Consider the following 26171-nt stretch of genomic DNA (forward strand, 5'->3'; position numbering starts at 1 on the left):
GCATGTGTGCGTGTGTGTGCGTGTGAGTGTGTGTGTGTATATACATACATGTGTGTGTATGTGTGGGTTTACGTCAAAGGTATTGAAACAATATGCACATGTGTGGCTTTACGTCAAAGGTTTTGAAACAATATGTGCAACATTTTTTTCTGGATTCAACTCGCAGGATTATAGTAAAACAATTTCTTTGACTTCCTGACATTTTGGCCATGACACTGAAAGTTTGGCTTGTTTCATTGTTAGCTAACCAGATTAGACACAATTATTCAACATTTGCAAGAGATGTCACGTATGGGCAAAAAAAAAAAAGATTTCGTGTGAAAGTGATGTCATATATATTTTGCTCTTTGATGCTGAGCACTAAATAAAAAATATGATGAATTTTTACAGCAAATGCTCACAATGTACGTCGTGAAACATTTGGTAGGTGTCAGAAATCTTTTTTTTTAGTTTTGTTAGTAAATATTCATTTTCTAATACACTTTCCTTTTGCGCTGTGCAGTTCCACTTAATTGACTTGCTTTTTGCGAGCAGCGTTTGGCTCGATTTGTTGAGCGAGCCAATAGGAATGCTTGAAAATGTTCAAAGTGAACATGTAATACGTCGAAGCAAAGAAGCTGCAGGCAGGCCACGCCCCCGCCGCGCGCGTCACTGGCGAGTAGCGTGGACGCGGAGTCACTCCCTGCCTACTTTTAATAGCTTTGTCATGTGATGGAAAGCAGTTGTAAGACAGGTGCCCTCGGTTCATTCTCGGCGAGGGGCGGCAGTTGCCTGTGTGCAAGCGAGTGGGAAGCGTGCGTGGATTTCTTTTTTACTTGATTTGTTTTCCCTTTTTTTTTCTTTTCAGCCCCTTTACCGACGCTTTTTTGACGATTATATTTGGGCTTTGTTTATTTTTATTTTTTTTCCACGGAGCCGTCATTCAGTGGCTGGATGGCGTGGGACAGGTGTAACCAGGACTCGGTGTGGAGAGAATTAGAGGTGAGCTCAAAAAAAACAAAATCAAAAAACCAAATGAATCGATCTATCCTTATGGACTGCTTTGATATTATTTCCTGGAGCGACGGAGCTTTTTAGTGGCTGCGGAGTCCTCTCTTCCCGATGCGTAACGCGTAATGTGGAGCCAGTTGAGGATGCACAACGCGGGACTATTTGGCAACTGTTAAACAAGCGGAATGTTTTCCCCTCCATCGCAATTCCTGGTGTAGTTTTTGCAAAAAAAAAAAGGACCTTTTAACTCTTTTTATCGGATGTATCGCTCCCGTGGTGCGTTCATGTACCGGAGAAGGTTTCTCGGCGTCACAATGTGTGTGTGCGTGTGAGGTCGCGCGTGCGTGTCGTTTTACGCACGGAGTCCCTTGGTGGCCAGCGTCCGTGCGCGTTATTTTGCAAAGGGAGCAAAGGTTGCGCACTTGAAAAGGGGGACGACTGTTTGGCATTCGATCTTTAATCAGCCACATGAGCACATTAGCACACCATTCGACTTTTTTTGTCGTCTTCGCACCTGCCAGCCCTTTTAATCTGCGCCGTGATGCTCTGCCCGGAGGTGCGGATTATTTCCCCCTGCTTGTGGAAAATTCTCCGCAGTGCTTCAGATTGTGTCCAAAATATGCGCACACGCTATAAATATTTGCAGCGGAAGGAATAAGGCTGCGGGCTGCAGGAGCTTCTTCTCAATGCTCCCCGCTCGCTCGTCTTCTATGTGCGTAAATCACCGTTTGTCTTGTCTGTGTAGGCGCGAGTCCATCACTTTGCACCCGAGCGGCAAGTCCATAAGATAATTGGGCAGCCTATAAGCGCAACCTCTGCTTTGCAGAACGTTTGCAGTCTTTGGCTGCCGTGCCTTGTCAGGCTGGATCATCTCCCCCCCCCCCCCCCCCCCCCACTTGCGTGTGCAACACAACCCAGCTGTCTCATCACAAGTCTTGAAGTCATTGTGTATTCGTGTGTGTGTGTGGGGGGGGGGGGGGGCAGATGAACGGTGACACCGGTGTCTTGGCGCTCCTCACTTTGCCTCCTCGGCACAAGAGACGACACGTCTTTTTTGACCTGAGCCCAACCTCACGTCCCTTTTGTTCAGGCGGGGCCGAAACACCCCCCTCGGGGGATATCCACCTTTCTGACATGTGCGGCCAGTTGCCGTTAGACGAGGAGGGTTGTTGCGTGACTTGGAAGTTTGCACGGGCATTTTGCAATCAAATTTGTCTGTTGATGCAAAAAAAAAAAAAAAGCCAGCAATTGTCCATCCTTGGCGGGCGCATCTCAACAACCCTCTTCCAGTTGCATTCACAATGTCCCTGCAAAAAAAAAAAAAAAAAAATCAGCTGAGACGTGCAAATTAGCCCAACCCCTTTCCATCAGGCTCTTTGCTTCTCTTTCGTTCACTCTCTCTCTCTGTTTGTTTTCACAACACCCAGATCCTCGTTCGACCCCTTCCCCCAACTGCCCCCCCCCCCCCACCACCAGTCCCCCTTCTGTCCTGTTACAGTTGGGCGGCGGTGGTGGTGCAGGCAGCTGCTCCGTAAAGTACACGACAAGTCGTGGAGATTACATAAAATGTCAGCGGGCGTGCGCGCCAATCGCAAGCAGGGCGACCGCGCTTTGCAGGTCGGGGGGAATCGAACGACGCGCCCGTCAGCTCTATGCCGCTTGTACTGACCGTGTGTGTCCCCCCCCCCCCCCCCCCCCTCCTACAGTGCGCTGCCTTGGTTGGCGAAGACCAGCCCCTCTGTCCCGATCTCCCCGAACTCGACCTCTCGGAGCTGGACGTCAGCGACCTCGACGCCGACGGCTTCCTGGGCGGCCTCAAGTGGTACAGCGACCAATCGGAGATCATTTCTGCGCAGTATGGCAACGAGGCGTCCAATCTTTTCGAGGTAAGTCACGGCTGCATCTTTATTTTTTTTTTGCGAGAATGATGTCGGGTGCTGAAAAAAAAAAAACAGTGCAGGCATGCAGGGGAGATAACGTGAAGCTTGATAAGCCCCGGCGGGACCTTTGTCCCCTTATTTGGGGCCTGACAGTGGTGGGCCTCCTTATCAAAAGTGTTTATTTCAGTTTCAACTTACTAATGCGGCTCACATCTGAAAGCAAACTCTGGACACGTCGTAAAGAAAGGCTTCTCAAAAGCCTTGTAAAACTTTAATCTTCCCCCTATCACCCTCGCGGTGTTCCTTTTTTTTTTCTCGTCACCCCGCGAGACTGCCAACAAGGTCGATGATCCAGTCCGGCCTATAAAACCGTCAGTCTCGCAGTCTTCATTAGGGGCCCTTATCGCCGCCGTAGATAGACAGGCCGGCATTGGACGCGGCGGTTTGGCCTCTAGGGGGCGAAAGCGGCGTCGTGTCACGCGCTCACGTTTTCTGCTGCCGTGTGTGTGTGCTCGCTGCTCTTGATAACAGGCGAAATTCTTTCCGTCTTTAACCTCGTTGACTACCGCTAGAAACTGTTTGTGTGTGTGCGCCTCGCCTCTGAGGACACACACACACAAATGGAGTCTAAGTGGTAGCTGGCGTGGCTGTCTGCCGTCAAGCCGAGCGATACGGTTAAAAATACCGACAAGTGTCAGTGTAAAGAACAATGCAAGTCCAGTTTCAAAAAATAGCCTTCAACTTTGCTGACATGTTGCGGGTCAAAATGATCAGCTTTTAAAGTTGAATTTGTATCATAACACAATTTATATATTGGAAAGTCTCAGGTGGTGCCATTTTAAAGTTTGGGGATCTTTGATTATGAAGGAAATTTGTTTTTTAGCACTTTTACACGGGTGGCTAAAAATCTTGATGTAATTCAATATTCATTCAATAAATTGTCTGAATTGATTCAACTCCTGGCCAGTAGAGGGAGCTCAGCAACATTATGCCAGCACTTTCGACATTTGATATTTCCTTGTAAATCCGCAAAACAGGATATAAACAAAAAGTTCTGGGTTTTTTTTTTTGTTAGTGGTAGAATTGTGAATTTTCATGACAATATCCAAGAAAAAAGAAATATTTAAGCTAATATCCACTTTACTCTTTCAGCGTTCACTCATAACCTCCATGTCAAGCAGTCAAACCTTTTTTTTTTTTAGCTCTTGGAAAGTCTTTCCCCATTTAGCTCTTCCTGATGATTGTGTCTCATCTTAAAAAAAAACATCCCTTACTGAATCTTTACTTTCCTGTGGTTTGTCACAGACTTCTATATCTCTTCAAGTTGCGGTTTTTCCTCCCACCTGGGAGTCCAATAATTAGTCGTGCTGGGTAAATGAATATAATGCGCTATGATTGGTCCGAAATGGGCTTTCACGGTACCCCGCTTTGCGGTGGTCCGACATGCGGCCTGCTCACGTGTGTCCCCCCGCGCACGTGTCAGGCATGAATATTGCCCAGTCGTGCCGATGCACGCCGCCAGCTATTGTGTCGCGCTGAGTGAAAGCTCGGCAAATCTCGAAGCCGTGAAGAAGCAAGGGGTAGGGGCTGAGAGGGGGTACACTTTATAACCCCCCTCGCTCCATCTTTGGAAAGTTTCAAATCACCATTAGAAGTGGCCAGTTCCTCATGTAGCACGACCCGGCTAATCCCTTTTAATCTGACAGGGGAAAGTTTGCCTCTTGGCAAGGATTAGAGCGTCGCCGGGGGGGGGGGAGGGAGAGTGCTCGGGCTTTGGGTGATGGCGGGCGCGCTGCTGATGTATTTCCTAATTAGCCTCCTGGAGCATCAGCATAAGAAAATCCTGATTGTCATCTTGGAGCCACTTTCAGTCTTCCCCTGACCAACATGGCTGCCACTTTTGAAGGCATTTTAACGATGTCACGGATTGCTTGACAAAACATCAAAATGAGAAAAATGAGACGTTGCAGGGTTTTGTTTGGGATAGGACGCATCTTTTATGTAGCAACATGTGGCTGGCTGGGATCATGAGATGTCCCCTGGCTGGCCTTTAGCGCCGTTACTGACCGTTCCCGTTCAGCCGCCCCCCCACACACACCTGCGAAACTTTCTTTGCTCGTAGTCGACACCTCTTGAAAAGTCTCAACGTGGGCGCTCTATTTCAGGCCGCAGTTATTAAGGGGGCGCTAGCTCTAATAATTTCCTGATGTACTGCCAAAGATAACGGCATGGAAGTGTTGACCCAACGAGTCAGAACCCTGCTCGGATTACATGGCTGGCGGTCAACGGGAGGTGGCAGAGCGGCCCGAGGGCAATGACAGGCTCGAAATAAGTTGTTTCGCATCAGCCAAAATGGATTATTTGCACATCATTAATACTTATTAAATAGCCAAAACAAAGAGAACCCACAAAAAAAGTAGAAAAGGAAGAGCCATCGAAGTGGTTGTAAAAAAGCTTCTTTTCTAATTAACGCAGAAGCAGCTAGCTAGCAACAGCTTCGGCTAGCTTCTAACGTAAACATGTTGTGGAGTCCCACCTAAGTCGGTAACTGTTGCCTGCATGGCGGTCAATAAATTACATTTCGGATGACATGAACGAAAGAATGACTAGAAAAGACAAAGAAGCCATGCTAAATGGTAAGCTAACCTAAAAATGACACGGCTAGCGCGTCGAACTCCACGATTAAGTGCTTGGCTGATCGATGACACTTTTCACAGACATCTGGCTTTGAGTGGCAGTTAAACGCCGAATATCCAACTTTACTATTAAATAGCGAAAAGCTAAACTGAAACAGAAATAAAAGAATTTTTTTAACTTAGTTTAGCTTTGCTTACAGACAGGAAAATGAAATTTGCTGTTATACGCAATGTGAATTCACAAAAGTAAAACTCATAGTTTTAAATTTTCAAACAACCGTTCATCCATTAGATGTTAGTTATAATTCTACTGTTTAATAAAAGCATTTCTTTGGGTCGGTAGGATTAAGATGCTCCCCTCCCCCCAAAAAATGCTGCACAAAATTAGAAAGTTGCTCCTCAAAATAATTAATTGATTGGCTAAATTGCCTTGCAAAAAAAAAAAAAGAGCCTTGATGAATAATATATGGAGACTCCTCAATCAACCAATTATTTAATCCAGTATTATTACTTGGACGAATACAAATCATCCCAAAGCTAAACTGTCGTCGTGTGTTGTCAACAGGTGGAAACTGCCGGACAGGCAACACATGTTTTATATTCAATACAGAGTAGTGATTCAAACCACAAAAATATTTCATTGGTTCTATTTTCTCGTGAGTCACTCGCACAGTTGCCTGGTAGTCCGTGCCCGCGCCCGTTCGTGTCATCGCCAAACGTCCGAGCGCATTTGTCCACGTCGGAGGCCAGACAGACATGAGGACAGATGGGTAGAGAAGGAGAAGGTTTGGGCTGGTGCCAAACTGAATCAAAGCCCAAGGATTGCAAGTAAAAGGTTGTGGGCTTTGCAGCTAGTAAAATGAAATGCCAAGGCTTTAGAGTCTTACGAAGATAGTGTGCATGGACATTCTGCGAGCATGCCATCATGCGTCGCCGAGCTCTTGCTCACGCGTGCCCTCTGATGGCCTTTGCCCAGCTGCTTTAGGCCAATTTCTCTCGTTAAAAATAAGCTCATACTCAATTTGACCCCCTTTAAATAGAAACAAGTTTAATTGACAATATTAATAGGGATTTTTTTATTCTTGTTAAAATGGCCCAATTTTAAGATAAGGAAATGCAATAAAAATAATTTTTTTATTTTATTTTTATTGCATTTGGCATTTATTGCATTTCCTTATCTTAAAATTGGGCCATTTTAACAAGAATAAAAAAATCCCTATTAATATATAATAATTCTCAACACACAAAATACGTTTCCCACTAAAAAATAAAAACCTTATTTTTATTTCTTAGTGGGAAATGTATTTTGTGTGTTCGGAATTATTATATATATTTTTACCACTTTTGGATTATTTTGATTTTTATGGAACTGGCACATGAAGAGGTTAAGGAAATACGATTAGACAACAGCAGTTGTTCTCCAGTGTGAAACTTCTTTACCTGATTGTTTTAATAAATGTTAATTAGGATTATTTTCACTGCTGCCATTTTTAGACGCTCAAACATTCTGACCCTCCAACCTGATTGCACTTCCTGAGAAACAAACCTAACGGTAGTATTGGATTGAAGAGTTTGAACAATCAGCAGTAGATTAGCACACACTTGTCAGTGGAAACACACTCGCAAACGCACACACTCAGGGCAGGCTTATTGTTCCTGTTCCTGCACCCTGCTGAGCGCTTTGATTTTGCAAATTTATGCTGACATTTGAAAAAACACCGCCCACACCGGTTGGGCGCTCCAGCAAAGGGCTGTATGAATTACCACAGTCACCACAAGGCACCACCCCTTCCTCATATCCACTGTTATCGCATCGACGCTCGGGCGATCGGTAGAGAAGACGGCCGCTCGGGCGTCTTGCCGCCGCCACAAAACTCCCCGCCTCCTTTGGCTCCCGAGGCGGAGAATTTGTTTCTTCTGGAAAGACCAAGCGGGAGAAGGGGGAAGGCGGTCGGTCGGATTCCCAAACAATAGTCCCTTCTGGGAACGTTTGGGAACGAGAGCAAAGGAAGGAAGGAAGGAAGGAGCATCCTTTTGCATCTGTCCCAGTGATAAACCGCCGCTGCTGTTTGCAGCACGCTAGGGTCAGCCTCCCCCAGCTGATCCCAAACCCCCAAGTGCATCCCCGCCAACGCCGTCTACAGGTGTGTAATTGAAACGTAGCGCACGCATGTCAGATAGTGGTCTTTTGGCGCCGGCGTGCATCAGGCGCTGACGGCTATTTTTAGCCAATGGGGTAATCTCGGCTAAGAGCCTTTCAGGGCTGTTTCACGTTAACCTGGCCAAAACACTAAGCCAATAATCCAACCCTCCCCCAGACTCGCACACGTTGCCATGATGCCACATGATGACAAATGTATTATTTAATACTGGACTGCAACTATGGAATTATTTCATAGTCTTCCCTACTTTGTAGATTCCGCCTTTAAGTTTGGGAATCATTACTCTGCTGTCACCAGGGCAGACAAGTGGCTTGTCAATATCTTGAATCCATCAATCAGATTCTGCAGAAAGTTGACAAAGGCAACAAATGTTTGTTGGGTCTTTGTCACACTGATGTTAGCGTTGCGGCTTATTTCCGAGCATTTGCACAAGTAGCTCGGAAGCTGAATGACTCAGTTGGCTGTCCAATCAGGAGACCTCAAAAAGGATTTGGATCTTCGTGACATGATTTTAAAAGAAATGAAACTTTGTGCCCAAGGTTCTTTTCTGCAAAACAAAAGTCTAATTAATCACCAAATTCTGAGTCAAAGGTGATAATCCTCAATTAAAAACAAAACAGCGAATTGACAGTAATTGTGGATGTTTACCCACAATCCAATTTCTTCAATTTGACCCAAGGTGTGCATTTTGGGAATATGGGAGGTCGCCACAGTTCCCGTGGACAACTCATGCAAGCTCAGGGAGATCACACAAAGTGCACAGCCGAGACTCCAACCCTGAACTGCTGAACTGCGATGTAGATATGCTAATTCCTCCTCCACAGAGACAAACTGGCTTTTCACTTTAAATGTAAACTCGGTTCTTTCAAATTAGCATCTTTACTTCCGGCAGGTCAAACTGACCCGCGTAACAAACCAAACGGGAACGATGTGGGTCGGGGAGGTGAGTTTGGTGCGGAGGAGCCCCATCAAACACACTCCCACAACGCTCCCATCCATATGTGTGCCATTGATGTTCGACAAAGATGAACCTTGTACCAGCTTTGTTCTCTTTACTTGTAAAGAGGGACGCAAAAGCCTTGTGAAGTCCTCTCTCTTTGACGAGCCCATATGGCACTTGAAAGTACGCGACAACTGCAGGGGAGGGGGCGGGGACAGCTGAGATAGCGCGCTTGCAAAGTCACGACCAGGAGAAAAGACTCCGCCTCTACCTGCTTCCTCGTACCCACACACACAGAAGTCAAGGTAAAAGATAATACGTTTATTTGGTAATCAGCAAATAGCTTTTAGCCAGTGGGTAAGTGGCGGCGCCTGTGAGGCCTTGATAGGATCGTGTGCTTTCAGGTGTTTCCCTGTCACGGCGCCATTCAGCGCAAATTGAATACGGTGACCTTCTTTCGCCGCCGCGTCAAATTGACTGCATTTCCCCCCCCAAAAAGATTCTGCCATTTCAATTACCATACATCTGCGATATTGCCAACACACACACGCAGCGCTTCTTCCTGCGCGATGCGGATTGTGACAACGATGTGCACAATTTGTTTGATACAGCACATGGGCGTCCTTCCGAGGACGCCGTAACTGCGACAAAACACTATCGATGGGCTTGGCCGGGCTCAGAAGGTCACACACACACATATACACACACTGGCACTCACTTATACATGTAGCGTGAAGGTGGTGTCCTCTGTTTAGAAATATGACAACCAATCCCCGTACATATGCGCAGTTTGGGATTCATTCATTGACAGATTTACATGTTTAATAAAACGCTTTGGCGCCATCTGGTGGTATCATTGACGGTAGCACTTAACGTTTGTTAGCATCACGATGTGCATGTGTCACCTACTCGGGTACTTTTAAAAAGTTTGTTGTTTGGTGCTGAAATAAAGTGTAATTGCACCTCCACTACAGTAGGTGGCAGTGGCGTTCTCATTGTCGGAGTTCATGTCGGAAATATTAACAATGAAATTAAACCGTTTTCTTTGATGTCAATTAGGGTACAATGTTACGCCGAGGTGTGCTTACAACGACTTTTATAGAGATATAAAACTATTTATAGTCATGGTGGAGAGTTGGAGGAAATGGAGGAGCTTTATTTAGTAAGGCCATAGTTTTGTCGAAAAGCTTTTTGACTTTGCGTGTGGCCGCCAAATACTCATTCATATCAGCCATCACGGTCACGGCAAGAAGCGGCAGGGATCGATCACCAGTATTGGTCAGTCATGTGACTCATATCTTGCCCATAATTAGTTGGTCAGTCTTCATTGTAACTCACCTCAGCCAATCTTGTTCCAAATATTCACGACAACTCCTTTTTGTCTGGTCATGTGACTCGCTTCTGGCCCAAAACATCGGTTCGATGACATCATCATCTAGTTTCTGCCGACTTTAGGACAGTCTTGAGTTTAGCTGGCCAGCTCCCGTTCATGATACGGGTTGGATCTGCAGGAACAAGACCGTTCCCGCTCACATCCCCAGGGTGGTCGTCTCAATCGGATGCGGTCACGCTCGTATCCTGTCCTTGTCCAGTATATCCAATATACAAATAGATCTCTTCTCACTTTTCCTCTCTTGCACCCCATCAGCTCATCTGATAGCGTTCTAACAGTGTCAAATGCTTCCCGGGAGATTTATCTTTTCGAAGCACACACGCATCTTCATCGACGGGTCAAAGCATTTCCCTCTCTGATGTATTAGCCGCACAGCCTCCTAAAGCAGAGACGGACATCTGGCATATAAATAGCCCGCGCCCTCTTGCATTGCCGCCTAATGTCAACTCTTCCGCATAGCTCGCCCGCTTTAACAAGGAGACTCCGAGCGGTGAATTCCGAGCAGGACTAATGGATTATTACAAAGTCACGGTAGCGCCACCACCGCATCAAATGATTGGATTGGGAGTAACGTCTGATGATAACAAGAGACAGTTGGCCGCTATTTATTAAAGCTAATCGCAGCGCCGGGCCGGATTGAGGTTTAACATTTAGTTTTATGGTTTGGAACTCTGTCAGGCACACAAGGGGGGTGGGGGGTCTTAGGTATGGTTGCATGGCTGCACACGGGACGTAATCACCCTCTCTCCATTTCTGTGAGGTCTTTGGCGATCCGTCTCTGGCTGTGCCCTTCCCCTTTCCCGCCACCTTCTGTCATGGTGGCCATATGTGCGTCCAGTGGACTCGCCTTGATTTAGTCACCATTATTTATTTAGCTTCTTTCAAAAAAAGCTGACACCATTTGTCTGAAATGTGACCGTGCGGGGAAAGATTTAGATGAAGCAATGCAATTAAACTGTCATGGTGCAAAAGCGAGATAAATGAAACTTTAACTATAGATGACCCACTTTGTCGCAGATGTTTTGGTGGAACTTCATCTTTTTGCTTCCTTTCACCACAAATGAAGTATTGTCTCGCTTCCCCCCCAAAAAAACTGTTTATATATTTTTTTAATTATTTTAGCCTTTGCAATGCTCAAGAAGCAATTAACCGATTTAATTTGACTATTTGGCCCCGCAGTTGAGAAGCGAGTGTTTGTTTAAAGCGACTCCTTTCACCTTTTTCCCTTTCTCTGTTATCAGCCCGGTGAATAGTATCTCCCGGAACACAATGCCTTGGTCTGGAACTCAATAAAATAGTTAATGGCAAGGACAATCTCAAAGACAGCCCTACCTGATAACAAAAGGACCTCACCTAATAATGAACAAGCGGCTTTCTTTGCACCGACGTGGGGCAAAGAAGGGAAGGGGAGGGGACGAGGAAACTCTGCCAAGCACTTGCCAGCATGTTTTATGGCTAATTGAAGCATTTGGAATAAAACAGCCACCGAATGGCACCCTTTAGAATTGCGGCGGGGGTTAATATATTGTGATCCCACAATTAGCCCGGGATTGTTAAGATCTCTTTAATTCGGCGAGGTCCATTAAGCGAGATGGGCTTCCACCGAGACGTTTACTTATTTATTTTTTTCCTTTCTTTGTTCCTTCTGCCCTCGATATTTACTCTGCTGGGTGGTAATCAATATAAGTGGACTGCAACCGGGTTAGCCGGCAGACTTTGTAGGCATCCGCCGGACGTGTCGAAGCATTTATTTTTTTAGGATGCTACCTTGGACTCTGAAATGAAATTTTGGGAGGTTGTCTACCACGTTTGACTTTGACTCCGGCCCTGTAAAAGTACAATCCATGTCTGCATGGTAATCATTAAAGAGCCAATCACATGATTTCCTTTTTTAAACATTGTCTGGGGGGCATAGCAATCATTACAAATCTGTTGGTGACCGGACCACTCAAGCATGTGACTTCATGTGACCCTTGGTCGGTTTTCGTCCAAATATCGGACAAATATCGGTTGATGATTGGATTTGGTCTTAATTGAGGTTGTTCGGTCACTGGATTCGTTCTTGCCGCAAACACTGACTAATGTCGATTATTAGAAAAACAGGTTGGTTATTGGCTCCCCTGATACTATAAAATATCCCGGTCAAACATTTTCAGTTACTCATGACGTGACTAGATCATTTCTAAGCCCCTTTTTGTTGCTTGGTATTTAAAAGCAAGGAGTCATCTGGCTTCCCGAACATTTTCTCCACGTGGCTTGGCTTTGCGGGTGTCAAACCAAAACAGGTGGCTCATTAAAAGATGATCAGCGAGAATAATCCTACTTTTAATCTCTCGCGTGAGTTTGGGCTGAGGTGTTTTGAAGAGCACCAAAAAAAAGGGTCGCACACCGTTCCAACGCGGTGGATTTAAAGCTCCTTACAAGTAATTAAACAGCGTGACACCTCATACAGAGCAATTTCCTGCGAGGCATTTTGCTTGCCGGTGTGGCACGGCCCCGGTCGACGTCGCGTTATCTCGGTGAAATATGTCCCCTTCATCATTTTCTAATAATGACAGAGTGCTCATGTTGTTAGAGAGACGATCGACTCGCTGAGCATCCGATTAACATTTTCCTCACTGTTAGCGAGCTAACTGAACATCTAAGATGTCTGTGTCATCTGGAAATGAAAATTAATTTGAAGCTGGGCATGAAAATAACCGGTGGCGGCCGGTGACATTTTGTCAAGGGAAGCATAATAACACTTATTCATCTGCAAATAGATGTAAACAGCACTTCCATTTTGTTGGCCGTAAACTCCCATTTGATTGAAAGTTGAAAGATATTTTAGATATTTTTAGTAATTTTTGGATTATTATTCAGATATTTTTAGTTATTTTGTATTGTTATTATTATTATTATCCTTATAATTATTGTAGTTATATTATTTTTTAGTTATATTTATTATAATATGCCCCAAAAAAAACAAATTCTACTATTTGACGGAAACTTGATGCTTTAGCATCCTTTGTCCTGTCAACTTCTTTTTTTAAAACATAACATGTTTATTTTTGCGTAAGCGGACAGTAATTATTCACATCTGAAAATTGGCGATAGATTGAACAAACCCCGCCCCCAAACATTGCTGCCTTCCCCAGATACTTACTACTTGTCAGCCTTGGTAATGGCTTTCTCAGAGAAGATATTATTTTGGTCCAGTAAAGCTGCGTATTTAAAATATGAGTGACAGGCTCAACTCACTCTGCAAAGGGGAGAGAATTTTGTTTGCCAGCTTCCGAAGAGCAGAAAAAAAAAGAACAGTATTAACAATAAAAGTCTGCATACAACCGCCCACCACTCTTACTTTCCTTTGAGGAAAAGATTTACAACTTCCAGACTAAAATGTCCTATTTTTCCTTTCTCTCTGTGTTTCTGTCTGTCTTCTGCTCCCACCCCTCCCCTTTTTTTATTTCTTTTCCCGCCTGCTAAGAAGATAGATGAAGAAAATGAGGCCAACTTGCTGGCAGTGCTTACAGAGACCCTGGATAGCATCCCGGTGGATGAGGACGGTCTGCCTTCGTTTGAGGCTCTGGCAGATGGGGACGTGACCAATGCCAGTGACCAGAGCTGTCCCTCCTCCCCCGACGGCTCGCCTCGCACCCCGGAGCCCGAGGAGCCTTCCCTGGTAAAGCCTCCCCATTTGTCCTGGCCGCTTTGAAACATTTGTAGCCAGAGCTGGCTCGGGATCCCAACGTGACTCTCGTATTATTTCCGTGGGGCTTCAAGTCGTTTTGATGATGTGACCGTTCCCTGCCCTCTATTTGCGTCTTCACACTACCAGTCCTCGTATTTAAATTCGGCCAATCAAGTTAAATGAACAAATGAGCTAACGCAAATCATAATGGCTGCTAAGTGCTAATTCCATTCAAATACGAGCAACAATGGTGTGGCCGGAAATGGAGTGGGCATTGAATGAAAGAAACGGCAAAGGGAAATTCATCTCTTCTATTCCCGGTAGGTCTCGGCTAATCCGAGCCCCCCCCTTTCCCCTCTTCACCACCACCTCAGTCTTTTTGCCAAAGTCGTCTCTTTTGGCAGCGAAGCGGCCCTCTTAGCATTGTGTGGCTATTTTTACACACAGGCAATTCTCTTGGCTTTCAGGGCTAAAATGTTAACTTATACTTCATTTAACTTTCCTAATGAGCTTTCCAGTGTGTTTGTTCAATCCCCTCAGAGAATACAAACATGTCACGTACTTATTTTCAACACTTTACCAGCGTCCCCCCCCCCATCTGCTCAGAGGGGTAAAAAAAAAAGAATCAGCGGCAATTGAAAGAAAATGTCCATTTGCATAATCCGTGCTAACTTCAGCCTCCCTCTCTTTTCCTCGCCGTCGCTCGGGTCCAGCTGAAGAAGCTCCTTCTGGCGCCCGCAAACTCCCAGCTCAGCTATAACCAATACACAGGTGGCAAGGCACAGAACCATGCAGCCAGCAGCAACCACCGTATCCGAACGCCACCTGCTATCGTCAAGGTACGCACGCACGCTCATTTTTATGTTAGTTAATCTTCCTCGCTCTGCTCTCGTGCTTGCAATTTTCTTGTTTTGGTCGCCGCCTTTAGAAGATGTTAGACTACCGCTTTTCTAGCCCGGGAGGGTTCGTGGTAATAAAAACAGGCTGATTGCTGTTGGGCTTTGCAAGCACGGCTTCGGCGGCGTTCTCTCATTAGCCGCGCCACTTAGCCGCCTTGATATGGAGGGACCCGTCAGAAGAAAAACATTGATGGGGCTCCAGATATCTGGTAATGTTCGACGTCGAACGAGCTCACAATGAAGTTCCTCGGTATGGGTTGTCATTTTGTGTCCAAACACATTACGTGACTTAATTTGCTCTTACTTTGAAATGATGAGACACATATTGGAGCCGGGCGCTGTTTGCACAGTGTCGGATTCCATTTTCACGCCGTGCCTTTGAGTCATGTATTTGTGGAGCGCAGCGAACGAAAAAAGGTCCCGGCGGACGCGTCGTGCAAGCAGAGCGCTCGGAGGCCCGCGCAATTAAGATGATGACTTCACACCCGCCGTCGCCTTCGAGTCACTTAGGCAGCGAGTTGTTCTTTCCAGCCCCGTCTGACGATAAACATTGTTCTGAAGAAGACAGCGGGACTTACAAATGACCCAATTTACCGGAGATGTTTTTTTTAAGTTATTGCTTGGATGATTTTTTTTTTTTTTTTTTGCTAGCAAGCTTCAGATGGGCCACCGCGCTAGTGAAGTGAAAAGGTGGGTATCTATAAAGGCAGTTGTGGAAACTAGAATCAGTTGACCCATCTCGCCTTTGTGCTCCCGGGTCTCTTAAGCAGTGCGACTCGCTCCAGTGGAAGTTCAACATAAAATGGATTGTGGATATTGTGTGGTAAAACTCGTGGGTTGTTAAACAAAAACTTGTTTGCAGCCTCAATGGGATGTCTGATCGAGATAAATAGGTCACGTTAGCATTTTAAAACACATTGAATAGCAAAAACTGAGAATCGACTGAGACAACCACTAAATGAAAAAACAATAAGGAAAAAAACTCCCGTCAACAACCGTGGCTCTTTTCTACTTACACTACAGCAGCTAGTAGCTAGCAACCAGCTTCAGCTAGCTACTAGTGAACCTAAACACATTTTGGAGTCGCTCCTAAGTCTGTAATCATCGTCTTCGTGGCGGCCAATAAGTTAAATTTCTGTCAAGAGATGACAAGGAAAGATATAAAAGCCATGCTAAATGCTAAGCTAACCTAAGACTGACACAGCTAGCATGTTCAACATGGCAATAAGTTGGCTGATGTCATTTCAATGAATGTCACTGGCAAATTTTCATAAGACCTGGTCCTAACATTTTGGAAATTGTCCCCTTTTTGAACAGACGGAGAACCCCTGGAATGGCAAATCAAGAGGGGTCTCCAGCCAACAAAACCGCCCTCTGAGACGGCCTTGCACAGAGCTGCTGAAGTACTTAACAGCCACCGATGACATCCTGCTCCACACCAAAGCCAACGACGTCAAAGGCAGCTGGAGCGGCGTCCCCGGAAGGGACAAGAACAGCCTGGGCCTCGGCGCTTCCTCCTCCTCTTCCTCCTCGCCGTCCTCGTCGTCCACCTCCTCCTTCTCCTCCCTGTCCTCCACTTGTTCTTCGTCCACCGCCGCCTCCAAAAAGAAGTCGTCCGTGCCGCCCCAACCGCCGCCGCCTCCGCCGGCACAGCAGCATCACCAGCGAGGTGAGAGCCGGGCTGCAGGCAAATGTAGTGGGGCTGGGAAGTGGCAGCGTTGCGCTCAGGATGACGGGGTTGAGGAGTCGGAAGGGGCCTCTATCTCTGTCGGCCACAGAACCTACAGCTGCGGCCGCGCTCGCCCTAAAGCCAGCGAAGAAGGAAGGCCGCCAGGTGATGCGGGCCACCTGGCCGCCGCTAGGTTCATTAGGTATATGCATTCTTATTCCCTCCCTCCCCGAGAGGCGAGTCACAGCTGTGAGCATTGCCGAGAGGCTGTAGGCGCCGCTCGAAAAAAGAGCAGCGGGGCCAACCGCGCTCAACGCACGCACATCACAGTGACTATTAGAAAAAGGGACGCAAAGCCGGGGCACCCCTTACTTAGTCGGCTGCTCACCACCAAACCGAGACCCGCTCGCTACCGAGGGCACTTTCTCGACCCCTTAACCGCTGACGGCAAATTAGCGGGGAAGACCTCCGAGCGTAGCAAAGCCAAGGAGCGCGCCGACGTTCCCAAGCAAAGTCGAGCGGCAAACCCCGCTAAGCTAGACGCGGCGGGCTTTGGACCGAGCCAGGGAGGCTATGGGGAGGATGTGGACCATGATAATCGTACTGCTTCTGCTGCTGATGATGATGGTGTCTGTGATGATGACCGTGTCACGGGCAGCCCCGCCGCGGTGCTCTCGCAGGGCCCGCCGAGCCCCCTCTTCCCAGATACTAGCATTGCAGAGCCCACCCCTGCCTGCCTCATACACGGGCACGGGCAGCCGCACAGGCAGGCCCTCAGCGAGCACCCAGACGACCGCCTGTTGTTAGGTAATCATGACTGCATCCCCCCCACTGGCCGTATCTCTGCTCCTTCTTCTCCTTCTCCTGCTCTAACCACTTCCCAGTTTGACGTCACGACTAACCGCTATTCTAATTCGAAGCTAACACTCATTAGCGCATCGACTCGACTGACACCGTTTTACCCCCCAAGATTTCTAGTGAGTGAAAAACCAAAATGTAGAGGGTGGGAAAAAGGGGAGGAGCCTTGTCTTGCTACCGTTCGTCAAACAGTCGGCCGGTTGAGCTGAGTGTGCTGAGAATTTCCGGAAGCTGCTCTTCAGCCACTAAAGCCGCGTTTCCCTTTTGCCGGAGCACAAGTCGGCCAAAGCCTCGGGCAACTGCACAAGCTTCCTTGACTCTCCTTTCTACCTTTCTTTATTTCCTCCCTCCTCTGCTGTTGGTGCATGCGATGATGACTTGTCCGTGGAGGGGCTCACCCACCGTCATTGTGTCTTGTCTGTGGCATCGTCTCTGTATGTCTTGATTTCATTCCAACGTGTCTGTACGGGAGATACCCGTGACCCACGTGCCATTATTTCATCCTGCCTCACGCAGTCAACAGTCCTTAGAGAGTAAATTGTTAAAATGGGGTCATCAAAATAAAAACAAAAGAAAACAAAACCACTAGTGCAGTCTTCTAACCAGGGATGGGTGCTTTTTTTTTTTTTTTGTAGTGCATTTAATGAGCCAATTTGATATTAATTGTTGCAGAATGTGGACCTGTTCTCTTCTGCCAACAGTGTTCTAACTAGATCAATAATTACCCATGCTCCTTTGTGTTCTGCAGCCAAACCAACCACCTTGCCACTTCCTTTGACCCCAGAGTCTCCAAAGTAAGTCTGAGAAGTTTTCCACGTTTTTCTAGGCAAAAAAATTCAAATTAAATTGAAAATAAGACTAGCAAAGAGATCAGAAAGAGACAGACGGAGAGCACAAGTTGAATCGGAGGCATTTTTGTAACTCATTTCCACATTTTAGATCACCATTTCAAATCTTGTCGTCGACTAAGGAGTAAAACACCTTTTTTTTTTTTTTCTGTGTGTCTTCCAGTGACCACAAGGGATCACCGTTTGAGAGCAAAACCATTGAATGCACATTGAGTGTGGAGATTGCTGGAACCCCAGGTAAGAATATTTAATGTTTTGCAATGTGGACTGAGTCAGGTGGGAGTATTGATTAGTTCCTCTTCCTCGACCGGTTGCTTCGTTAGCCAACGCATCATCCTCAGATGTTTCCTTTCGGTTCTACCGGTCTAAAGTTTTGTACTTTTCCACCTGTGCAAGGTCAGTGTCCTTTTGCTTTGCGCTGTTAGTTAAATTCCACCGGCCCCTTTCTTTAGATATTCATTTACCAGTTGTGGAAATGGCTCACCGTGCACGGTGGTGCACCTTGTACCGTTGCTGAAACTCTAAACCTGATGTGGTTAATATTTCGTATGGTTTTACTGCACGCGTGAATTGACCCGTGGCCTGTTTTGTAGAAGCGACCGCTCCGTAAAACTCCTCAACCCACTTTCCTATTCAGTGCAAAAAATTTGGGATTGAATATTAGCTGGGAGGTTATTAGCTCAGTGAAGCTCCGGGTTACTAACCCCCCCCCCCCCCCTACTCGTTCCGACCTCGGGATTAGCTGGTGCTGAATGAGACGGATGAATGTAGATCTCAGTAAGCCAAGGTGAAAGCTTCTCGGTTCTGAGTAACATTCCGCTACCGTAAGATTGCAGTGGCGTAACTGATAACCGGCGAGGGGGCAGTTCCAGCTTCAAGGCGAGGTAGCTCTGATGGAACTTTCCGTGAATCCTGCTTGATGACTAACCGGACTACAGTATGGCGATTTTTTGTACTGCGCTGGAGTTGCGTCGCTTACGGCAGAACCGCCTTGTGATGGATGACGATAAAAACTTTTATTGTTTTCCCTCCAGCGGCGGCATGATTAGTGTCTGTGTCACATCCATCACTCAAAAGTTTGACTGAGAGTGACAAATATTTATAATTCTGATTTATTTTACCCCCACCCCCCTCGCCGCTAATGGCTGCCTAGTTTATGACCCTACGTACGCATTGTTTTGGACAGATGGTGCTTCATTGTGTCAGCATAATTTATAGATATGTATGTATTTCAAATATGAGAAAAGGACAACGAGTAGCACGAGGGAGTTAAGGATCGCGTACCGCATGATAATCCAATCCGATGAGGCATTTGGAATGCAGTATTTACCTTTTCTACTGCCTCCCCTCACGGCGGGTTTGATGCTAATAGCCGTCATTTGATGCAATTCAGGAGCGAGCCAGGGATGATGTGCATTACAAGAAAGGTAAAGAAGAGTGGGAAGCGGAGGTGTGTCGGGAGTGCCTGACTCTTGTATGCTAGGCGAATATGTAGGCTAAGATGGCAGACGGGAGGGAGAGGAAGAAGACTCGCAAACGGGGGGGACCGTAATGGCGACGGCTGCTTGTGTGAGTGCATTAACTGCTATAAAGTGGGCTCATCTCAGGACTTCCCATATAACTGCCATCTGTCTGCTTGTAAATCTGACCGGGGTGGAGGAATAGACGGGAGGCCACCAGCGGCCATCTGAGAGGAATGACAATCAATTTGCCCCCTTAGTGATTCCGTTATACATCCTCGATGTAAAACAAGAAGACCTTAGCTTTGGGCTTTTCCGCAAAACAGGGTCACGACGTCGGCATTTTTCATTTGCTTTATCATGTGGTATGTATTTTTTTTTTCCCCCTCGCAAAAGGGATCGTTCCAAGGTCACCGAGGGGGGTGGCAATCTGAGCGTATTACGGCGCCACCATATTAAGTTACATCAAGCATTACATTAATCTGTCAAGATTGTAATAAAATAGAGATCACGATTAATCATAGCCAAAGTGCATATTTTAATCAAGCCACATATCTTTGTCCTCGTCCATAAAGCGAGTTGAATGAAGGGAATGTGCTATATGTGAGGCTTGTTTTGATTTTTATTGACTTCCATTCCAATCCCCATTTTAATATCTCTCCTCATCTCTGCAGCTCTGACACCACCTACCACGCCCCCACACAAAGCCAGTCAAGAGAATCCATTTAAAGTTTCGCTCAAAACCAAGTTGTCTTCATGTTCCTCCTCAGCCTTGGCGTGTAAAAGAGCAAGGCTGGTTGAGTTGGGTCCTGGCCCCAACCGGAAGGGTCCCGAACAGACTGAGCTGTATGCCCAGCTGAGCAGAGCGTCCACTGTGCTCCCGTACGCCGTCACTCAACAAACGGCAGGCGGCGGACTCGAGGAGCATCGCAGTGCTAGCAACCATAAGCGGGTTCCTCCCCGCGGCGTCAGTGACCATGACTATTGTCAGGCGAGCACAAAGAAGAACGGCAATATGGTCGACGGTTCTATGACTTCATTGGGGGAAAAGCTAATCGCCCCAGGTGCCGCCGCCGCCGCGGCAGGCGCAGTGGGGAACCAGCCTGTCGGATGTAAGGATTCAGCCACGCCTCCACCTTCTTCACCTTCATCATCAACTTCTCCTCTAGTGAAGCGGCAAAGATTAACCTCCGCGACTGGAGATAAAGCTCGTGTCCACGGAGTCGGGAAGGAGTCCCTTCCCCAGAACTCCCAGGTCCCTTCACGGCCGGACACCTCATCCGCCCTGAGCCGCAAGCTCTTGTGCGACCAGGAAATCCGAGCTGAACTCAACAAGCACTTTGGCCACCCCTTGCGAGCCCTGTACAGTCAGGGTGAGAAGGAGAGGGAGCCAGGCAGCAAAGCCAACAAGGTCGACCCCTCTCCAACTTTTGAGGAAGAAGAGATTGACTCCCAAAGGTTGCCTGGCCCCGGCTACCTGCATTCGGGGCTCCTGTCCCTCCACGACGAGCTCGAGCTCGGCCAAGGCCGTGAGAGTCGCTTCCTCTACCCGTGGGAGGGTACCCCTCTGGACCTACTCTTTGACTGCCCCCCATGTTCTCCCTCCTGTTCCCCACCGTTAAGCTGCTCCCCTTCACGGGGCTCCATCTCGCCACCGTCCTCCCTCCTTCTGTCACCCAACGGACCTTTCTGCTGGACCGGTGGGAGGTCACGCTCCCGCTCTCGTTCCCACTCTGGCTCTCGGAGCTCTTCCTCAGGCTACCGGAGACGCTCCCTCTCCAGCTCGCCTGATAGACGGTAAGTCACCCGAAGAAACTCCCTCTGTCTGAACCTTGGCTGATCCCCACCCCTGCAGTTTAACGGGGCTTGGAAAGCAGCTTAGTAGCCCGATCAGTCAGACTGGATCAACCCCTCTAGACTTTCTGTTCCCAGCTCACTCTCGTTTACATATCACGTAGTATTTAGGTCAATTGAGGTTGACTTAACTACCTGATCAATCAATTGTGTGTTCTCCCCAAAATAACACTTAATCAACTAAAGGGAATATCGTGATATGAAAGCTTCCGTCAGAATCGCATCATCTGAACACTTTTCATCTCTCGAAAGACTTTTGAGCATCTTTCTAATACGAACACCCCTCCCCCACCCCCGTTCCCCCCGGTGCCGTTTCTTTCCGTTTGATGCGAGTGTTATTGTTTTAAGCGGCAGCTGTTGTTTTTACGGCGCACTCGAACCATCCTCTTTTACATCTCGCCGAGATGAAAGTCAGATCCAGGCTGCGGGATTGTCGTCTCGAATCCTCTTCAAAAGGAGATTCGTGTCATCCCAGCGCTCGTGAGAACTTCATTTCCCATGGTTCTCTTTGATCAGTATGTCGAAGCTTTCTTCGGGGTTTCTTACCGAGTCTGTTGTGAGTAAACAAAGTTAGCGGCTCTCAGCCCCGGACTCCGATGCAGTTTGTTTACCTGATTACCAAAAAGGTCAGTTTACTCCACGGAGCCGACAGAGTCACTTCAATTCCGTGGCGTCGTTTTGTCTTTGCCGGGAGCTTACGTACTGACGCATTTATCCAATAATAGTCTCAAGGCAATTCAATCACAGTCTGACAAGCTTCCCGAAAATACGAGGCCACAGCAGAACAGGAGAGAAGAGAACACTTGATGTGTTTTTTTTCTTCACATCTTGCCAGTTAGAGATTTGCCATCTTTCCAAAGCGGCATTCCGGGATTGTCTTCTTCCATAATTCACGTTGTCGTTTCTCAGCGATGCTTCAATAATGAAGCATCCAAAACTTGAGGAGTGGAGCTCAATTTGCTCGGTAGTTAGCCGGGCCAGCTGGGTTTCTTCTTTTCTCCTAATCATCAAGTTTTTGGAATCTTTTTTTTTGCATGCTTCAAACACTCAAGTCATTTCAAAGATGTCTTTATCCTCCTTCATTCCAGGTGTCGCAACAATGAATCAAGCACTTTCCGTTCCAGGAGTCATAAGAGCCCGCAGTCGCGATCTCCTCTCAGCCGCAGGCCGAGGTGAGACGTTACTTTTTTTTTTTTTGTCATTTTACTTAGCAGCATGTTTGTTAGCAATGTGACAGGTGCACACTTTTTTTTTTCGTAAAAGCACCACGGAATGGTTTGATACCTTTGGGTCCAGGCACAATTAACGAAGCCCCTCCCTGAAATACGTCACACGTTCATTCAGTTGATACTCCAGGTTAAGATACTGAAAATCGAAAAGAATCGAGTTTTTTTCGTCCACCATAGTAGCAAACTAATGGTGCGGTCCGACCCAAAATGAGCTGAGCGTTTCTGGCGCCGTGTATCCATATATAGTCAATTTGGATTCTTTTTTTTGTCTGTCTTATTTAAATCCGAATCGAGAATCGTTAAGAATCGGAATTTAATCGGAAAAAAATGAATCGGAACTGTCCAAATCCAAATGATGCCCGACCGTGATGCAGAATCAACTTTGCACCTGTGCAAAAGGGCAATTTGGGAGCAAGTGGAGTGACACCATCGCAGCACTCCCAGCTGATTTTGGTACCCATGCGCCTAATGACATCCGACAAGGCTGAGAGTTACTCATCAGCGCGGTGAGCTGGGGTGATGGTGCACTTCCAAACTAGAACGTAATGGCATGTGAAGTTTTGCTGACAGATGCAGCCACCGTGGTCCCCTTGAGTTCCGAAAAGACTCAACTCCACGGTTTTTACACAAATAGAGACGTTGGTACCGTCAAGTCCTCTCGTTTGGATTCCATTTGAAGATCAGATGTTCTCCTTTAGGTACGACAGCTACGAGGAGTATCAGCACGAGAGGCTGAAGAGGGAAGAGTACCTTCGGGACTGCGAGAAGCGGGAGCTCCAAATGGCCGAGCAGAAGGACGTGCAACGACAAAAGGCAATCGTGAGTCAATTTCTGTCCCCTCCTTGGGCAAAAACAAAGAGACTGACGCGAGATCTTTCTTTAGGACACCCGGAGGACGCATGTCTCGTTGGGGTGTATTTTTAGATGTCTTTGTGTCGGGAGGTTATCAATTAGTCAAGGACAAAACGCGAAATGCTTTCCTCCGAGGAAGTTGGGGCCGATGGAGAAGAAAAGCAAATCGTGGAGACAATGGACGCTCCGAATTGCCAACTGTCTCCTTGAGACAGGGCGAATCCGGCAAAAGCAACGCCTCGACCGCCCGTCGATAAAGAACGCATTAAACGGCGCGCTAATGCAAAGTCGGCTGGCGCGGAGACAAACAATTACCGCTCATGCTGTCAAACGAGGTTTAAGAGGGCAGAGACGGACGGGAGAGCGTCTCCGTCCGTCCGTCCGGCCGGCTGCCTTTCTCCCACACAGGCAGCCCTCGGGGGTGCCGTCAAAAAACATTCCGCCTATTTATCAGTTGTCAGCAACTAAAGCCCTAATTCAGCATTTACTCGTCCGTCATGGATACAAGCCAAGCATGAAAGAGAGGCTACAAAATATAAATCTGTAGTTAATTTGGATTTCTCCCGGGGCGTAGGTGAAGTTTGAGCGTGACACCTGATTTCCATATGTCACACGCACCCTCGAGACGCCGCTCGCCGTCTCGATAGGCCTCCGTCGGCTTGCCGCAGTGAAGTAAATGAAGGGATAAATAAATAATGCGACTTGTACGCCGTATCCCGAGGCGTGCGCGGTGTAAAAATGATTAGCGGATGCAATTAAAGTCCTCAAAAGATATAATTGCAGCCTGGCGCAGTTAGTGGCTTCATTATTCCGCTTTGACCCTCACATCCTCCGAGGTGCCAGGAAATCCGGGTGTTTTTGCCTTATGGGTCAAAAAGTGACGATACATGTGTTTTGGCCATATTTCGTCCACCGGACATGGCGCTCAATGTAAATAAATTTAACCAGATTCAATTCTATTCTCAATGTAAACCAGCGGTGTCAAGCTCATTTTTGTCACAGTTTTCTTCGGAGGGCCATTATGACTGTCAACCCAAATAAACGTATGAACGCCTCATATTATATATTGTATAAGCTACAAAACAAACTGACAAATAATTCATTTTCAAATCAGACTAGTGGGAACTGTTCAAATATTTTAAAAAGATCATTTTTCAAAGTGAAGACAATTGGCAATTTTAGTAATGACATCAATTTGATGCTCTGTTTGTCTTCAGGGGCCAAAGAAAATGATGTGGCGGGCCGTATCTGGCCCCCGGGCCTTGACTTTGACAATGATGTCAACTGTTCAAAAGGGTTTCTGTTGAATTTCACTTTCCAGAAAGAAGACAAACTTTCGAGGTTGCCCCTTTTCCTCAAAACAAAAAAAATCCTTAATCAGCCATTAAGTCGTCAGCCCGCGAGCCCAATCAAGCGGATGCTTCCTGATATGAGGCTGAGTCACCGCGCAGTTTTTATTTTTAGACTTGGACGAAGAAAAAGCAGCCGTCCCGGAGTGAAGACATTGCATCATTTGATAAAAATCAGTCTCCCCGCGGTTGATGTGTTGCACCGAGAGGAAGAGGAATTGTAGTGCCACGGCAGACCCGAGGCACTTTCCTCATACGGCTCCATCAGATAAGCCAAAGCGGAGCAAACCAATCACAAAGGAACGTAGCGGAGAAGACGTCAATGGAGGCTAGTCCATTAGGAGAACACGGGTGAAACGGACAGACGAGGTACCCCGGTTCATCTCCTGCCTGTTGCTCTGTCTTTCTTGTTAGGGGGAGAGACGGGCGGTGTACGTGGGACGACTGAGGTCCGACTGCACCCGGACCGAGTTGAAGCGGCGCTTTGAAGTCTTTGGCGAGATTGAAGAATGTGCGGTCAACTTGAGGGATGATGGGTAAGTTCTCTGCTAGCGTGCGGCCATAAATCAACACATTTAGCTTTTTATTTTTTTTTCAAAAGTTGAGTGAACTCAAAATGTCAAAGCAAGAAACTTTGAGTTTAAAGAACTAATTAAGCCAGCAGTGTTTTTGGCGTAAACAACTTGCTTGCTTTGTTATGCTAACTATTAGCATTGCCGCCATAAATGTCAATAGTGTCTTATTATTTTTAATTTGCTGTTCCACATTTGTTTGCTTTAGTTTACAGCAGTTTTACGAGCCTTTTCGGACCAATTAAGTGAAATTGGATAATTTACCGCCATATGTGAAATATAATTAGTCTTATTTTTTTTTTTGGTTAGCACTGCTTTAGACCCGACCAGCCACTTTCATCGATTTCCTTTAGCATTTAAATAACGCATCCGTTGTCTCACCGTGTCACTCTGACGCATTCTTTGCGTGTCCTTGAACAACCAGGGACAATTTTGGCTTCATCACATACCGCTACACGTGCGACGCCCTCGCCGCCCTCGACAACGGACACACCTTGCGGCGGGCCGACGAGCCGCGCTTCGAGCTGTGCTTCGGCGGTCAAAAGCAATTCTGCAAATCACATTACACAGACTTGGGTAAGTGCGTAGCTTTGTTGTTGTCTGCATACACACACACATACAATCTCAAGCCCCTCGAGACAGCCTTTGTATGTTTACATGGCTGCGAGAACTGTCAGGAAAAGAAGAAGGGGGGTGGGGGGCGGCAGTGTAGATGTTTAATACGGCAAAACAAAAAGGCGATGTAGATAAAAAGAGACTCATCTCTCCGCCGGAAACAATTCTTCCATCGCCCTCAACGTGTCCGCTGGGCATTCGCTGCTCAAAAGGGTCGGTTTGAGTTCAGAGGTCAGTTGGTGAACATAGTTGGCTGCAGGAAGCAGCTGATGTGGAAAGCTTGTCGGCAGGA

At 46.9% G+C, this 26171-nt stretch overlaps 1 protein-coding gene across 4 annotated transcripts in view; it reads left to right on the plus strand.

Annotated features, from left to right (window-relative positions):
• The first annotated feature begins 688 nt into the window (after positions 1-688).
• The window catches only part of ppargc1a (peroxisome proliferator-activated receptor gamma, coactivator 1 alpha), a 29857-nt gene continuing 4374 nt past the window's right edge, over positions 689-26171 (plus strand). The window contains exons 1-12 of one of the 4 annotated variants that reach the window (XM_061282989.1): positions 689-981; positions 2697-2876; positions 13471-13665; positions 14388-14513; positions 15891-17049; positions 17849-17894; positions 18112-18185; positions 20083-21205; positions 22351-22434; positions 23190-23310; positions 25107-25228; positions 25689-25840. In XM_061282989.1, the coding sequence (XP_061138973.1) occupies positions 934-981; positions 2697-2876; positions 13471-13665; positions 14388-14513; positions 15891-17049; positions 17849-17894; positions 18112-18185; positions 20083-21205; positions 22351-22434; positions 23190-23310; positions 25107-25228; positions 25689-25840 (3430 nt within the window). In that variant the 5' untranslated portion in view covers positions 689-933. The remainder of the gene's footprint in view (positions 982-2696; positions 2877-13470; positions 13666-14387; positions 14514-15890; positions 17050-17848; positions 17895-18111; positions 18186-20082; positions 21206-22350; positions 22435-23189; positions 23311-25106; positions 25229-25688; positions 25841-26171) is intronic. The other 3 variants (XM_061282996.1, XM_061283005.1, XM_061283014.1) reach the window with 3 other exon arrangements.

The sequence above is a fragment of the Syngnathus typhle genome, linkage group LG1, assembly GCF_033458585.1.
Source record: "Syngnathus typhle isolate RoL2023-S1 ecotype Sweden linkage group LG1, RoL_Styp_1.0, whole genome shotgun sequence".
Lineage (NCBI taxonomy): Eukaryota > Metazoa > Chordata > Actinopteri > Syngnathiformes > Syngnathidae > Syngnathus > Syngnathus typhle.